At 42.8% G+C, this 16,560-nt stretch overlaps 1 protein-coding gene and 3 non-coding genes across 5 annotated transcripts; 2 read left to right on the forward strand and 2 right to left on the reverse strand.

Moving 5' to 3' along the window:
• Positions 1 to 249: 249 nt before the first annotated feature.
• Positions 250 to 322, reverse strand: trnav-cac (transfer RNA valine (anticodon CAC)). Its single transcript has one exon. It is a non-coding gene; the product is annotated as a tRNA-Val (tRNA).
• A 330-nt stretch (positions 323 to 652) lies between these two features.
• On the reverse strand, positions 653 to 725 carry trnav-cac (transfer RNA valine (anticodon CAC)). The gene has a single exon. It is a non-coding gene; the product is annotated as a tRNA-Val (tRNA).
• Positions 726 to 1,454: 729 nt separating this feature from the next.
• Positions 1,455 to 1,527, forward strand: trnav-aac (transfer RNA valine (anticodon AAC)). The gene has a single exon. It is a non-coding gene; the product is annotated as a tRNA-Val (tRNA).
• A 352-nt stretch (positions 1,528 to 1,879) lies between these two features.
• Positions 1,880 to 16,560, forward strand: stk25b (serine/threonine kinase 25b). Of its 2 annotated transcripts, XM_071376101.1 has the most exons (12): positions 1,880 to 2,280; positions 7,828 to 8,058; positions 8,315 to 8,371; positions 8,652 to 8,760; positions 13,986 to 14,143; positions 14,506 to 14,691; positions 15,067 to 15,212; positions 15,420 to 15,525; positions 15,614 to 15,685; positions 15,808 to 15,944; positions 16,117 to 16,131; positions 16,240 to 16,560. In XM_071376101.1, the coding sequence occupies exons 1-12, from the start codon at positions 2,251 to 2,253 to the stop codon at positions 16,277 to 16,279; spliced, it is 1,287 nt and encodes a 428-aa protein (XP_071232202.1). In that variant the 5' UTR covers positions 1,880 to 2,250; the 3' UTR covers positions 16,280 to 16,560. The 2 variants fall into 2 exon arrangements, with proteins under 2 accessions (XP_071232202.1, XP_071232203.1); XM_071376102.1 differs by lacking the exon at positions 16,117 to 16,131.

Raw genomic sequence — 16,560 nt, forward strand, 5'->3', positions numbered from 1 at the left:
TAGTCTATTACCATTGTATTTCCACTGGTTATTTGAAGAAATGTCTAAGACAGTTCCATTGATGTATACTGTAGTCCAGATTTAGCCACGGGACGATTTTTTCCTTAAGCGGATCGTTAGGGGGCCGAAACATAATTACAACCGTACTGTATGTAACGAATTTAGCAAAAACGTATTATATACTGTACTGTAGACCAATGGATGTGTTGTCTATTTTCAGTTATTGCCCCCATCTATTTTGTTAAAATATGTTTCCGCCCGGTTTCGAACCGGGGACCTTTCGCGTGTGAGGCGAACGTGATAACCACTACACTACGGAAACTGAGATACAAGGGGGCTTGGGTAGGAGTTTGAGTGGGTGGGGGGGGTTCGTTGCCCTCAGACTCTAATGAATGTAGAAGTTGCTTAGTCTATTTCCATCAATGGTGAAAAAAGTACCCAACTACACTTTGGAACAGATCTACATAATGTAAATCACTTTTTGCAGGTGTTTTTACTAACTTTTGTCTAACAATCAAAAATAAATAACTTTTTTTTAAACTTGGGGGGGGGGGGGGGGCAAATAAAATCACTCTGGGAGCTGGGAAACACTACTGTAGACTAATGTATTTGTTCATTTTCAGTTATTGGCCCTATCTATTTTGTTAAAATATGTTTCCACCCGGTTTCGAACCGGGGACCTTTCGCGTGTGAGGCGAACGTGATAACCACTACACTACGGAAACTGAGATAGTAGAGAAGAAGTAGTGCTGATGTTTGGGAGTGGAGACTATTTGAACCTAAATTAGCTCAAAGTCACCACTGTATGTTTACTAAAATATGGTTCCATCTTGTCTCGAAACGGGGACCTTTAAATGTGATGTCCTGTTGTACAGACAGACCGACAGACATGTGACTGTTGGATCTTCCTCTGAGTTCAAGTACTTCAGTACTTACCTGTATGATGGCGATACAGGTATCTTTTAGAGTCCCAGAATGTAGCTGAAGAGAGAGTAGTGGGAAATGAGTGATAATACACTGAAAATAATTGCTCTGTGAGAGAAAAGCCTTCAATTCAACACAATTCTACTTATCCCATCGGGAGCCAATGTCTTTACCAGGTCCAGCTGTTCCCCTCCCAAATATTAAATTCATCGAATAAATTGTTCGTGCTTCATGTCCAAATCAACCTAAACTATCTCAAATTGATTGTGTAGCTCAATGCTGTCACTAACAGATGATTTCAACATAAAGAGCGGGAAATGGTAAAATAGCTACTATTGACTTTCATTAGATTTGTGCCACAAATGCTACAAGTTTTGCATTTCCCAGTGTCAGGGAAACAAAATCAAAGCATGGATTGCTGTCATACCTTGTCCATTGACTGCCAACACTACAGGGTAAGGAAACCAGTAATTTTGTAATTTGGGTGAACTATCTATTTAACTTAATTTAAGTCAAGCATTTCGTACCTAGTTTCCGTAGTGTAGTGGTTATCACGTTCGCCTAACACGCGAAAGGTCCCCGGTTCGAGACCGGGCGGAAACACTTTTTCCAAAATTTGACAGTACCCTAGGTCTCACAACAAATACATTCACAAAATAAATAAGAGGGACTTGGACATTTCTTCATTCACATTACGTAAAATCCATTTAATAATCATTCCCCTTTGGGATATATAATTATTCAGTTTGAAACAAAAACCCCTTGGAGTTACATATTTACTGCGTTGCATGATATAGTTGTTCATGTAACAACTTGCTACAATTGGAGATAAATGGCAACAGTGTATGTGTATGATACGATGAACTGTGGATAAAATGTACTTTGTGTCTGACGCGACTGCGCGTGGAAATACAACTCCCACAACCCTGCACTCCTTAAAAGACGCACATGCGCATGCGTTGTTCAACCCATTATTTAGTCCTCCTCAAGCCACAAATAAAGAACAGGCTGAGTGTTCTTTGATATGAATTAAATATTAATATACGGAAACATTTAGTTCCTGTTCAATGTCACTCTTATACATGGAGTTACACGATACATAGCTTGCATCTTGGCCGGGCTGTAAAGCCCGCCGTCGGGGGATTCGAGGCCGAAAACACTGCGGAGTGACAGCACGATAGCTTGGGTGTTTAGCTATTTGGTTAGCTAGCCTGCTAACGGAAGGGGTTCGAGAGGAGGGAAAATAAGATAGAGGAATTTTGACAACTCCGTGTTTCAGGCAGAAAGGGCTGCGGCTGCCCTTTTCCTGTCAAACCTGCCGACCGGATGGCGCACCTACGCGACATGCAGAACCAGGTAGGTAGCCTAATCTGTAGGGACTGTCACCCCGTTTAGCCAAGGCGAACCCCGATGACTGCGAGGCATTCGATGAATAGATGGGCGGGTTTAGGTGGGTGGGGGCGCCTAGCTAAATCATTACACACTGACACAGACGACTGGCGATTTCGAAGATAGCGGAGATGTACACACCCATCCGAAATCCATTCAACCTCCAATGTTTAATCTTGTCTCTGTCAACAACACACATCCTTCTAATCCCCATCAAGTAAACCAGCTAACCAATAACATTGTAGGTTATTTGCACGATTTATATTGTAGCCTATTTGCACAACATATGATCAAATGACCTTTCTAAACTGTAATAACCTCTTACAAATAGTTTATCCAAAACCAGAATGGCCAAATGTCTTGACTGATCCAGTTTACGAGCTAATAAAGCCTGTATTTGTGCCTCTTACTAAGTCCTATGTTGCCACTGCTTTCTTGTGGAGCAGAATTCCAGGCTGAACCCTGAGGAATACTTCACCAAGCAGGAGCGCATTGGGAATATTCCATTTGATTTGGAATGGCAACCAGACAAAATTAAAAGGGCCTATTTATATAATGAATATGAATTTGGAGAGCAGAAATTATTAAATAATTAATTAAACCTCTCACTAAAGGCTTCAGCTATACAAAAGTTATACTTAAATCCAAACTGGTTCTCTAGCAAATTAATAAGAATGTCTCACTCCATGATAAAGAATGGCCTTTTTCCTTTTATTCAGATTACAACCTCGCACTTTCAGTTATTGAAATGGAAAGGAAATCTCCCAAATATATATATTTTTTTAAATTTCTATTTAATCCACCAGAAAAAAAAACTGAACAAATATACTAATAAATAAAATAAAAACTTTTGGGGGATTTTTACATTTTTTCAAAAGTATCTTTGTAAATTATATCATACATAGGACTGGTGGAGTTGTCACACATGAAGCTAACAAAAATATATGGAAATATCTGCTCCACCCAAAATTACAACCAACTAATTGCAGCATTACTGCAAAAATGGAACTTGTCTGTCGGCCCTGCATTGAAGACCATAATTGTTTTAAAGAAAATTGTGCTAAAAGTATACCAGTTTCATTTAAGGACCAAAAAATGGTCAACTGTGCCATTAGATTTTTGACGTACCAATTCCATGGCACATGGTTTATGAACTGATACGCAAAACGATGCCGGATTCAAAACTTAGAATTTTTACATTTAAATTATTATACAAAATTCTTGCAATCAATAGAATGTTATATAAGCTGTATCACATCCGGCCGTGACTGGGAGTCCCATAGGGCGGTGCACAATTGGCCCAGCGTTGTCCAGGTTTGGCCGTCATTGTAAATAAGAATTTGTTCTTAACTGACTTGCCTAGTTAAATAAAGGTTCAAATAAATGTTTAAAAAAATATATGGGGGATACAACCATCCCAGCTCTGCAGATTTTGCTGCAAAGAGACAGAATCATTTGATAATTTGTTTTGGTACTGTCCATATGTAGCTTGTGTTTGGTCACAGGTCCAGGAATGGCTGAAGAATTGCAACATTTACCTGGAGCTAACTCTGCAGATAGTACTACTGGTTGATTTGAAAAGTAATATTCAATCGATCAATGATATAATAATAATTTTAGCAACATTTTTATTTATTTAGAATCTGTAGAAATTATGAGAATAGAAAGGTTCAGAACTTTTGTGAAACATCACACCATAGTTGAAAAATATATAGCAAATAGAAATCCAATATGGATGGTGTTAAGAGATAGATGGGAGGGGTTGAATGGAGCTGAAGGTTGTGAATAATAACAAGATAACTAATGTAAAACATACTGTGTCCGTAAAACGTATATAGGTTCAGAACTTTGGTGAAAGAAATAGATGGGAGAGATTGAGGTTAGAGGAAGGACAGGTGTAAAAACGAACAAAATATAACTACTGTAAAATAGATTGTGTCCGTAAAATGTATATAGTACGTATAAAGCTGGAAGCAGAAGCCTAAGGGTTGTTGTTCACTAGTTTACCTCAATTAGGGGAGGGGTGGTAGGATTAGAACGTAATAAAGGAAAATATATTGACTGGTACTGTGTATACAACTCATTCCAGGGTTTTTCTTTATTTTTACATTGTAGAATAATAGTGAAGACAAACTATGAAATAACACATATGGAATCATGTAATAACCAAAAAAGTGTAAAACAAATCTAAATATATTTGATATTTTAGATTCTTCAAAGTAGCCACCATTTGTCCAAACTTTTGACTGGTACTGTGTATGTACAGTGGGGAGAACAAGTATTTGATACACTGCCGATTTTGCAGGTTTTCCTACTTACAAAGCATGTAGAGGTCTGTAATTTCTATCATGGGTACACTTCAACTATGAGAGACGGAATCTAAAACAAAAATCCAGAAAATCACATTGTATGATTTTTAAGTAATTAATTTGCATTTTATTGCATGACATAAGTATTTGATACATCAGAAAAGCAGATCTTAATATTTGGTACAGAAACCTTTGTTTGCAATTACAGAGATCATACGTTTCCTGTAGTTCTTGACCAGGTTTGCACACACTGCAGCAGGGATTTTGGCCCACTCCTCCATACAGATCTTCTCCAGATCCTTCAGGTTTCGGGGCTGTCGCGGGGCTATACGGACTTTCAGCTCCCTCCAAAGATTTTCTATTGGGTTCAGGTCTGGAGACTGGCTAGGCCACTCCAGGACCTTGAGATGCTTCTTACGGCGCCACTCCTTAGTTGCCCTGGCTGTGTGTTTCGGGTCGTTGTCATGCTGGAAGACACAGCCACGACCCATCTTCAATGCTCTTACTGAGGGAAGGAGGTTGTTGGCCAAGATCTCGCGATACATGGCCCCATCCATCCTCCCCTCAATACGGTGCAGTCATCCTGTACCCTTTGCAGAAAAGCATCCCCAAAGAATGATGTTTCCACCTCCATGCTTCACGGTTGGGATGGTGTTCTTGGGGTTGTACTCATCCTTCTTCTTCCTCCAAACACGGCGAGTGGAGTTTAGACCAAAAAGCTCTATTTTTGTCTCATCAGACCACATGACCTGCTCCCATTCCTCCTCTGGATCATCCAGATGGTCATTGGCAAACTTCAGACGGGCCTGGACATGCGCTGGCTTGAGCAGGTGGACCTTGCGTGCGCTGCAGGATTTTAATCCATGACGGTGTAGTGTGTTACTAATGGTTTTCTTTGAGACTGTGGTCCCAGCTCTCTTCAGGTCATTGACCAGGTCCTGCCGTGTAGTTCTGGGCTGATAACTCACCTTCCTCATGATCATTGATGCCCCACGAGGTGAGATCTTGCATGGAGCCCCAGACCGAGGGTGATTGACCGTCATCTTGAACTTATTCCATTTTCTAATAATTGCGCCAACAGTTGTTGCCTTCTCACCAAGCTGCTTGCCTATTGTCCTGTAGCCCATCCCAGCCTGTTGCATGTCTACAATTTTATCCCTGATGTCCTTACACAGCTCTCTGGTCTTGGCCATTGTGGAGAGGTTGGAGTCTGTTTGATTGAGTGTGTGAAGAGGTGTCTTTTATACAGGTAACGAGTTCAAACAGGTGCAGTTAATACAGGTAATGAGTGGAGAACAGGAGGGCTTCTTAAAGAAAAACTAACAGGTCTGTGAGAGCAGGAATTCTTACTGGTTGGTAGGTGATCAAATACTTATGTCATGCAATAAAATGCAAATTAATTACTTAAAAATCATACAATGTGATTTTCTGGATTTTTGATTCCGTCTCTCACAGTTGAAGTATGATAAAAATTACAGACCTCTACATACTTTGTAAGTAGGAAAACCTGCAAAATCGGCAGTGTATCCAATACTTGTTCTCCCCACTGTATGTGTATATAAACTCATAAAAAAAATAAACGTCCTCTCACTGTCAACTGCGTTTATTTTCAGCAAACTTAACATGTGTAAATATTTGTATGAACATAACAAGATTCAACAACTGAGACATAAACTGAACAAGTTCCACAGACATGTGGCTAACAGAAATGGAATAATGTGTAACTGAACAAAGGGGGGGTCAAAAGTAACAGTCAGTATCTGGTGTGGCCACCAGCTGCATTAAGTACTGCAGTGCATCTCCTCCTCATGAACTGCACCAGATTTGCCAGTTCTTGCTGTGAGATGTTACCCCACTCTTCCACCAAGGCACCTGCAAGTTCCCGGACATTTCTGGGGGGAATGGCCCTAACCCTCACCCTCCGATCCAACAGGTCCCAGACGTGCTCAATGGGATTGAGATCCGGGCTCTTCGCTGGCCATGGCAGAACACTGACATTCCTGTCTTGCAGGAAATCACGCACAGAACGAGCAGTATGGCTGGTGGCATTGTCATGCTGGAGGGTCATGTCAGGATGAGCCTGCAGGAAGGGTACCACATGAGGGAGGAGGATGTCTTCCCTGTAATGCACAGCGTTGAGATTGCCTGCAATGACAACAAGCTCAGTCCGATGATGCTGTGACACACCGCCCCAGACCATGACGGACCCTCCACCTCCAAATCGATCCCGCTCCAGAGTACAAGCCTCGGTGTAACGCTCATTCCTTCGACGATAAACACGAATCCGACCATCACCCCTGGTGAGACAAAACCGCGACTCGTCAGTGAAGAGCACTTTTTGACAGTCCTGTCTGGTCCAGCGACGGTGGGTTTGTGCCCATAGGCGACGTTGTTGCCGGTGATGTCTGGTGAGGACCTGCCTTCAACAGGCCTACAAGCCCTCAGTCCAGCCTCCCTCAGCCTATTGCGGACAGTCTGAGCACTGATGGAGGGATTGTGCGTTCCTGGTGTAACTCAGGCAGTTGTTGTTGCCATCCTGTACCTGTCCCGCAGGTGTGATGTTCGAATGTACCGATCCTGTGCAGGTGTTGTTACACGTGGTCTGCCACTGCGAGGACGATCAGCTGTCTCCCTGTAGCGCTGTCTTAGGCGTCTCACAGTACGGACATTGCAATTTTTTGCCCTGGACACATCTGCAGTCCTCATGCCTCCTTGCAGCATGCCTAAGGCACGTTCAGACAGATGATTAGGGACCCTGGGCATCTTTCTTTTGGTGTTTTTCAGAGTCAGTAGAAAGGCTTCTTTAGTGTCCTAAGTTTTCATAACTGACCTTAATTGCCTACCGTCTGTGAGCTGTTAGTGTCTTAACGACTGTTCCACAGGTGCATGTTTATTAATAGTTTATGGTTTATTGAACAAGCATGGGAAACAGTGTTTAAACCCTTTACAATGAAGATCTGTGAAGTTATTTGGATTTTTACGAATTATCTTTGAAAGACAGGGTCCTGAAAAAGGGACGTTTCTTTTTTTGCTAAGTTTATATATATTTGCATACAAGTATATGGGGGATTGGAAGTGATGCAGACAATTACATTGATGGAAGCTACAATCCATCTGCAATATTAAAGCTGATCTGCCCCATAAAATAATAATAAAAAAAGCTTACTAAGTCCTTCTATGATGTCACTGCTTTCCTGTGGAGCAGAATTCCAGGCTGGATCCTGAGGAATACTTCACCAAGCAGGAGCGCATTGGGAAGGGCTCCTTTGGAGAGGTCTACAAGGGCATCAACAACCGCACCAAAGAGGTGGTGGCCATCAAGATCATTGACCTGGAGGAAGCCGAGGACGAGATCGAAGACATACAGCAGGAGATCACTGTACTGAGTCAGTGTGACAGCCCCTTTGTCACCAAGTACTATGGCTCCTACCTGAAGGTAAAGCTAAACGCATAGATAGACAGAGACTGAAAGACAGACAGACACACACACACACAGAGATAGACACACATATCACTCATACACCAATATATATACACACACACACACAGACATACATACATATCACTCATACACCAATATATACACACACACACGCACACAAACTCACACACTCTGAGACTTCTGCCTATGTTCAGGTCAAATCTCACAGCAAGCCTTAGCATTGAAAACGCCACGGTCTCTGTTTCTCCAGGGCACTAAGCTGTGGATCATCATGGAGTATTTGGGTGGGGGATCAGCTCTGGACCTGGTAAGACAATGCCTTTCCTAATTGCCCCTGAGGGGATAAGTACAATTGTATTTAATTGAATCAATGCCAATTGTTTGATTAATAAATGCTGACTTAGATGTCTGATTAATAAATTCTGACTTACAATACAAAGGCATGAGTTGGAGGATGTACACAGTACATGTATTTAGCAATGATCTAAATAGGCTCTCAGCAAGAAACTCTCCCTCCCTCCGTTTTCTCTTTCTTTCTCTCCCATTATCTCTCTCTCCGTCCCTTCCCACTATTTCTCTCTCTTCAGCTACGTCCTGGGCCTCTAGAAGAGACCTATATCGCCACCATACTGAGGGAAATACTGAAGGGACTGGAGTACCTGCACTCTGAGAGGAAGATCCACAGAGATATCAAAGGTTCAGGCTGCTCCCTTTGGTCCTCTATCAACTATTAAATCTGTCTATGCAACAGGACAGCACCCCCTAACAGAATCTCCCAACCATCATAAATGATACCCTGAGCCTGCACTCTCCTGGCAGTTTACGTAGTGTCGTGGTTATCACGTTCACCTAACACGCAAAAGGTCCCCGGTTCAAAACCGTGCGTGAACATATTTTCAAAAAGTAAATAGCAGCTGCTGTGGCTGCGGAACCGACTTTTCGTTCCCCCGAACTAAAGGTCTCAGTGTCTGCACATGTGCAGATCACATTCTGCGCATGTGTTTTATCTACTTGACGCACAGTCTCTGCTCTACTTGTAGAGAACAGGGGTGTATTCATTAGCCAGATTCTATTGAAAAACGCTGACGTTGTAAAACGTTTTGCAACGGAAACCATTTACTCCAAACAGAAAACATTTTACAACAAAAACAAGAGTTTCTATTGGACAAATTCATGTAGGTCCCTCCCCGTTTGTTTGCTCTGTTTGCTTCCATTTGGTTCCTAGAGTAAACGGTAAGCAGTTTCCGTTGCAAGACGTTTTGCAACAGAATACGACTAATGAATAGACCCCAGGCTACTCTGGCGAAAGCTGAATCAATGTCTGCAAGATCACATAATGATAGTATTATACCTAATACAACCTAATAAAATAGCATAGTATGACATTACTGTAAGACAAAAACACCACCACATCTTTCTCTCGTGGCCAAAACTGAACAGCGCGCCACTAGGCAAAATGCTGCAGTTTGTTAACACCATCTGCTCTAAAATTCGCTCACTGTACATCATTCAAAACAACACTGTAGGCTACTTCGAAACAACACTGTGTAAAACAACACTGTGTAACTCAAGAAGATCTAAGTATCCCCATGAAACTGATTGAGATCAAATGGTTAGTAGCAGATGGACGTTTCACCGGTAAAACTTGAAGAATTATAATTTGCGATTAACAGAAAAATGTGAAGGGAGAGACCAAATGTGTGTGGAAAGTAGAGGTAAAGAAACACATGCGCAGAACATGAAACGCACATGAGCAAAAGTTCGGGACCTTCAATCAGGGAAAAAAAGTTGTTTCCGCAGCCACTCCGATATGTACACTCAAGTGCCAGTTTACTAGATACACCCATATCTAGTACCGGGTCGGAACCCCCTTTGCCTCCAGAACAGCCTGAATTCGTCGGGGAATGGAACCATTACTCAATTGGTATCAAGGGACCTAAAGTGTGACAGGAAAACATTCCCCACACCATTACACCACCAGCCTGTACCGTTGACACCAGGCAGGATGGGCCATGGACTCATGCTGCTTACGCTAAATCCTGACTCTGCCATCAGCATGATGCAACAGGAACCGGGATTCGTCGGACCAGGCAATGTTTTTCCACTCCTCAATTACCCAGTGTTGGTGATCACACGTCCACTTGAGCACCTTCTTCTTGTTTTTAGCTGATAGGAGTGGAACACGGTGTGGTTGTCTGCTGCAATAGCCCGACCTTAACAAGGACCGACGAGTTGTGCGTTCTGAGATTCTGTTCTGCACACCACTGTTGTACTGCACCGTTATTTGCCTGTTTGTGGCCCGCCTGTTAGCTTGCACGATTCTTGCCGTTCTTCCACCGCTCAACAACAAGCTGTTTTCACCCACAGGACTGCCGCTGACTGGATGTTTTTTGTTTGTTTCACCATTCTCTGTGAACCCTAGACACCGTTGTGCGTGTTAACCCCAGGAGGCCGTTTCTGAGATACTGGAACCGGCGCGCCTGGTACCGACGATCAAAGTCGCTTAGGTCACTCGTTTTGCCCTCTAACTTTCAATCAAACAGTAACTGAATGACTCGATGCCCGTCTGCCTGCTTTATATAGCAAGCCACGGCCACGTGACTCACTGTCTGTAGGAACGATCCATTTTCATGAACGGGGTGGTGTACCTAATAAACTGGCCACTGAGTGTATATGTAGACAAAATCAAATAACTTGATATACTGGTACATACTTTATCATATGGGATCATTTTATCTGCCAGTTCACTTCAGTTTCCATAGTGTAGTGGTTATCACATTCACCTCACACGCTCAGTGCAGGTCCCCGGTTCAAAACCGTGCGGAAACATGTTTTGATAAAATATGACTGAAAATAAACACACGTACATACAGTAGGCCTATACAGTAAATACAGTAGGCCTATACAGTACATACAGTAAGTAGAACAGTTTTGGACATTTCTTCAAATGACCAGCAACAATGAAATGGTAATAGGCTAAGCAATATTCTGCATGTGATACTCATAAACCTGCTACTCCGAAAGCACAAAGACTTCATTAGGTTCTGAGAGTGATAAATATTCAGTCTTGCAGTTGAGTTTATGTAAAGTGCACAAGAAATGGGCCTGCCAATAATAATAATCCTCATTCCAATCTCCCATTTTAGTTTTGTTAAAGAGATTCTCCGGTACTTTTGTATACTTTTTAGCCAGTAGTTCTGAAAGTAACGCCCACGAGCCAAAAGTTGTCCCCGAAGATTGCATACTACGTCATAAATGTGCACCACGTCATTGCTCTCTCTACTGTGCATTGTGCTAGCTGTCACTCAAATGGCAAGGGGCTGAAGCTCATTGGCTGAAACTCAAATTGCTACGGGGCTGGCCCACGTGGGGGTGTATGTAGGGAAAATGGCGCAGCACAGCTTCCAGAAAACAGTTGCTTTCAAACTTGGGATTTTGTGGCTAATTGAGGTAAGACAGTAACTCTCCTCATACACTACATGGTATGTGGACAACCCTTAAAATTAGTGGATATGGCAATTTCAACCACATCCGTTGCTGACCGGTGTATAAAATCGAGCACACCGTAATGCAATCTCCATAGACAAACATTGGCAGTAGAATGGCCCGTACTGAAGAGCTCAGTGACTTTCAGTGGCACAGTCATAGGATGCCACCTTTCCAACAAGTCAGTCAGTCAAATTGTTGCCATGCTAGAGCTGCCCCGGTCAACTGTAGGTGATGTTATTGTGAAGTGGAAACGTCTAGGAGCAACAACAGCTCAGCCGCAAAGTGGTAGGCCACACAAGCTCATGGAATGGGACCGCTGAAGCGCGTAGCGCATAAAAATCGTCTATCCTCGGTTGCAACACTCACTACTGAGTTCCAAACTGCCTCTGGAAGCAACGTCAGCACAATAATTGTTCGTCGGGAGCTTCATGAAATGGGTTTCCATGGCCGAGCATCCGCACACAAGCCTAAGATCACCTTGCGCAATGCCAAGCGTCGGCTAGACTGGTGTAAAGCTCGCCGCCATTGGACTCTGGAGCAGTGGAAATGCGTACTCTGGAGTGATGAATTACACTTTACCATCTGGCAGTCTGACGGACTAATCTTGGTTTGGCAGATGTTAATGCCCTTGATTTTGGAATGAGAAGTTTGACCTTGATTTTGGGATGAGAAGTTTGACCTTGATTTTGGGTTGAGAAGTTTGACAAACAGGTGTCCACGTATTTCTGGTTATGTAGTGTATATTATGCAGGTATGATCTACACGTTGACACATCCAGCCAAACAAAAAATGCTAAGTACCTGAGCATGTCTTTAATAGTTGAAAAAATACTAAAGACTGATCTGGGAAGACCATGTAGAACGGGACCTTAGTAGAAAGCTATAGGTGCCAGTGGATATACGGTTCAGCCGACACAGATCTGTCCAGTCCAAGATGTCTTCAGAACAGGTTTATTACAGATACTGGGTTTAACCACACCACACTCCTTGTTTTGACTGCCTACTGTGTAAGTGTGTGTAAAAGTGGTTCTATTGAAGCCATTGGAGGCTGGTGAGGGGAGGACGGCTCATAATAATGAATGGAATGGCATTAATGGAATGGTATCGAACACATGGAAACCAGGTCTTTGATGTGTTTGATACCATTCCATTCATTCTGTTCCAGCCATTACTATGAGCCCGTCCTCCCTATTTAAAGTGCCACCAGCCACCACTGATGAAGGAATAGAAAGTTAAGAAATAACCATTAGTATTGGCTTACATGACATACCATAGAGTAGACTGGGCGGGGGTATACAGAATATATTATGACAAGGTACTGCTATGCCATGGTATAATGCAAGTGGCAATGCCAAATACACTTAGAGAAATACACTTACAGAATAAAGACCCATTTACTGGTAAATAAACGTGACTGGAATGTATCTAAGGTCTTGCATGAGACCAGAACCAACGTGGAATAGTGGCCAACTGCTTGATGTGGAAAGGGACAGGCTTTTAGGCTATATGTAACATTTGGCTACATACATTTGGCTACATATTGTAGCAACATAATATAATTACATGAGGCCACATAAAATACTCTAAATGTCCACAAACACGGCTATAACTTTAACCTGACAACATGAGTAAAATAATATGCCTAAAACGATATAGCGTTACTTATGTGCTATACCAAGACTAACAAGCTAATGTTAAGATGACTGGCTAACATCTTGGCTTAGCTAGCAATTGCATGAAGCACATGGAAAAGGAAAACATGGTACTATAAACATGGTAAATAGCAAGCAAGCAATGACATGTCACAGTACTTACAATTAGATGCATGCACTAAACACAGGTCAAATTCAATAAAGTTGAGGAACAGTCCAAGGAGCTTCTGACTTCGATCTCACTCTGAAGATGGCCGGGCTCAGTCAGGTTCACCGGGAATGACGAACTGTGATTGGCTGATATAGGTACTACTAATGAAAAATAAAGGGTGTTGGGCAAGTACAACAAACTATTAGATTGGGGCTGCTGAAACGGCTGGCTAACTGTTAATTAATGGTGCTCTTTAGCTAACTGGGTAGTGTTGTGATCTAACGTTACCGATATACAACATGTATATTGTTCAATCTTGTTATAACATGTCGTTACAGTGTTAACAGTAGATGTTCTAATTCATCAGGGGCTGGAGATTTTGCAGGAGAATCATCCGTAAAAACAGATTTCTACAAAGCAATAGCTGTAGGCCAATAGATCAACATAGAGAACATGAATTGCCATCTTCTTTTTGAATGATGTAAGTGTTGTGATGATATCTATTAAATGTAAGTTCTTACTGTAAGTCACTTTGGATAAAAGCGTCTTCTAAGTGGCATTTATTATTATTATTATATATTGACCACCAACCTTGCTGTCTCCCTCCCCTTCTCCCTCTCTCTGTGGCAGCTGCCAATGTGCTGCTGTCAGAGCAAGGCGACGTGAAGCTGGCAGATTTTGGCGTGGCGGGCCAGCTGACCGACACCCAGATCAAGAGGAACACATTCGTGGGCACTCCCTTTTGGATGGCGCCCGAGGTCATCAAACAGTCGGCGTACGACTTTAAGGTCAGTAGCCCCCACGGAGTTGGCAGTTGGCTCAAATATGTCCTAGTCTGTAGGGTTGTCAGAGTGTCAGCAGGGTTTATTTCCGTTAGTTCAGGATATTCAATGAAACTCCAATCTGAGAAGAGCCTCTTATTGTCAATGAGCATTTTTCTATTTTTGAATTGGAAGATCGTTTCACTTCCTTAATTGACTGAATTGAGGTGGAATTTACATTAATCCTGCTGCTGCTTAATTGTTTTTGATGTCAGGCTCTTTATACATGTTCAGCACATCCCTTATGAATTCTGTACACATAAATATCAAGTGTGTCTGTGTGTGAGCACGTGTTTTTATCTGTGTATACTTGTCTGGCTTCCTCCCAGGCGGATATCTGGTCCCTGGGCATCACGGCCATTGAGCTGGCCAAAGGGGAGCCCCCCAACTCAGACCTGCACCCCATGAGGGTCCTCTTCCTCATTCCTAAGAACACCCCTCCCACCCTGGAGGGATCCTACAGCAAACCCTTCAAAGAGTTTGTGGAGGCCTGCCTCAATAAAGACCCACGCTTTGTGAGTCAATTAATTTTTCCGTTGAAGTTCTCCATTGACAATGATTTTCTGTTGAGTGCTAGGCTTAATATGGGTTCTGGGAAACTGGCCCTGAGAAGTCTACCTGATTGAGGGGACTAGCAGTACACAACCTATCATGAGCATGACTTTGTAGGTAGGCTTCCATAAAAGAGAGCATGGGTACTTACGCTGTTATAAGCATTTGTTTGTTTTATTCATAGAAATAAACTTACAATACCTCTATGGTGCTGCTGGTGCACCTATATTTAGAGTTTTATCATAAAAATACCAACTTCATTTATAAAGCGCTCAAAGCAGTCATATTTAGTATGAGAATGAATGCGTGTCTTTGTACTACGCTCTTTTCCTCCATAGAGGCCAACAGCCAAGGAGCTGGTGAAGCACAAGTTCATTACACGCTACACCAAGAAGACGGCCTACCTGTCGGAACTCATCGACCGCTACCGTCGCTGGAGGTCCGAGGGCCACGGGGAGGAGTCCAGCTCAGACGACTCAGATATGTGAGGCCCTTAACACACACAAGCGCAGACATATACAGTGCACAATGGATGAAGCAGTTTTGAAACACACACACACACACAGACAACCTAACCAACATATTGAATATTTCTGACTGGTGGTAGATATAGAACATGCAGTTCTCTATTTTACGTGGTACTGAATTAAATATCTCAAACAGACCTACTGTCTCTCTCTTCTTCTTACAGGGATGCTGATGGTGACGACAACCAGAGTCCTGTGTGGACCTTCCCCACAGTCCGACCCAGCTCCATGAACAAACTACAGAAGGGATACACACACTCCGATACAGAGGTGAGACCATGTTGGTGCACATTTAAACACACAATCAAATGGTTTGGGCTGGGACACTGTGAAGTCATTTGTCTGTTTTTTTTTTTAGTCTGCAGATTCGGTGAAACGCCAACCCAAGTCACAGTGTCTGTCGGCATTGGTCACTCCCATTTTCAAAGAGGTAACAAGTTAGAGAAGCTACTTATTAGAATGTCCACATTGTGTGGACAATACAATTTTCCTTTTCTATTAACTTTATATCTATGCTGAATTCGAACTAATCCCTGTGTTTGTGCTGTCCAGTTAAAGGAGAAGCGGAGGGCTGCTGGAGGTGGCGTGGGGGCCATCGAAGAGTTGGAGAACGCCTTTAACCTGGCCGAGGAGTCCTGTCCCGGCATCTCCGACCGTCTCGTCACACACATGATGGAGAGAGTCTGCAGGTGAGTCTGGCTTCAAGCACACACACACACACACATGATGGAGAGAGTCTGCAGGTGAGTCTGGCTTCAAGCACACCCACACACACACACCCACACACACAATTCCAATACACTTCAGTGACATCCTTTTTTCATCTCTTGTCCTTTGTGACTAAACCCACTGATCTGAAAGGACAAAGAATAAAAGGTGAGGTATGACTATAAAGGGCACAGATGAGTGCAATTCATTGGAGTCTTATCACTTATTAAGTGTCACCTAGTCACTCATTTAAATCTACCCTCTTCTATTCATCAGGTTCTCTCTCAATGGTAACACCACCCCCTCCTCGCGGTGAACCTCTGCTGGCTGCTACTCCAAATCCCCTTCCGTCTACTTCTATTCCCCCTCAGACCGTCCAACATCCCCCCCATGGACCACGAAACCCCCTCTGCCCCCTAGTTCACCTGATCAATCTCCCAGAGAACTTTTAATTAGTTATGATTAAATATTTTTACAGTTTTTCTTCATAGAACGGAGAGTATTTAAGACAAAAAAAAAAGCCATGACATTAAGAGTGCTGGTATACCTGTTAGATCGAGAGAGAAACAATCCTAAAATAAAGTCTATGGAAACGTC

Source organism: Salvelinus alpinus, chromosome 30, assembly GCF_045679555.1.
Source record: "Salvelinus alpinus chromosome 30, SLU_Salpinus.1, whole genome shotgun sequence".
NCBI classification, from domain to species: domain Eukaryota; kingdom Metazoa; phylum Chordata; class Actinopteri; order Salmoniformes; family Salmonidae; genus Salvelinus; species Salvelinus alpinus.

Coding starts and splice junctions, on each gene's coding strand:
- stk25b (XM_071376101.1), top strand. CDS start 2,251: ATGGCGCACCTACGCGACATGCAGAACCAG. Junction 8,372..8,651: donor GGGGATCAGCTCTGGACCTG/GTAAGACAATGC, acceptor CTCTCTCTTCAG/CTACGTCCTGGGCCTCTAGA. Junction 15,213..15,419: donor AGCTCAGACGACTCAGATAT/GTGAGGCCCTTA, acceptor TTCTTCTTACAG/GGATGCTGATGGTGACGACA.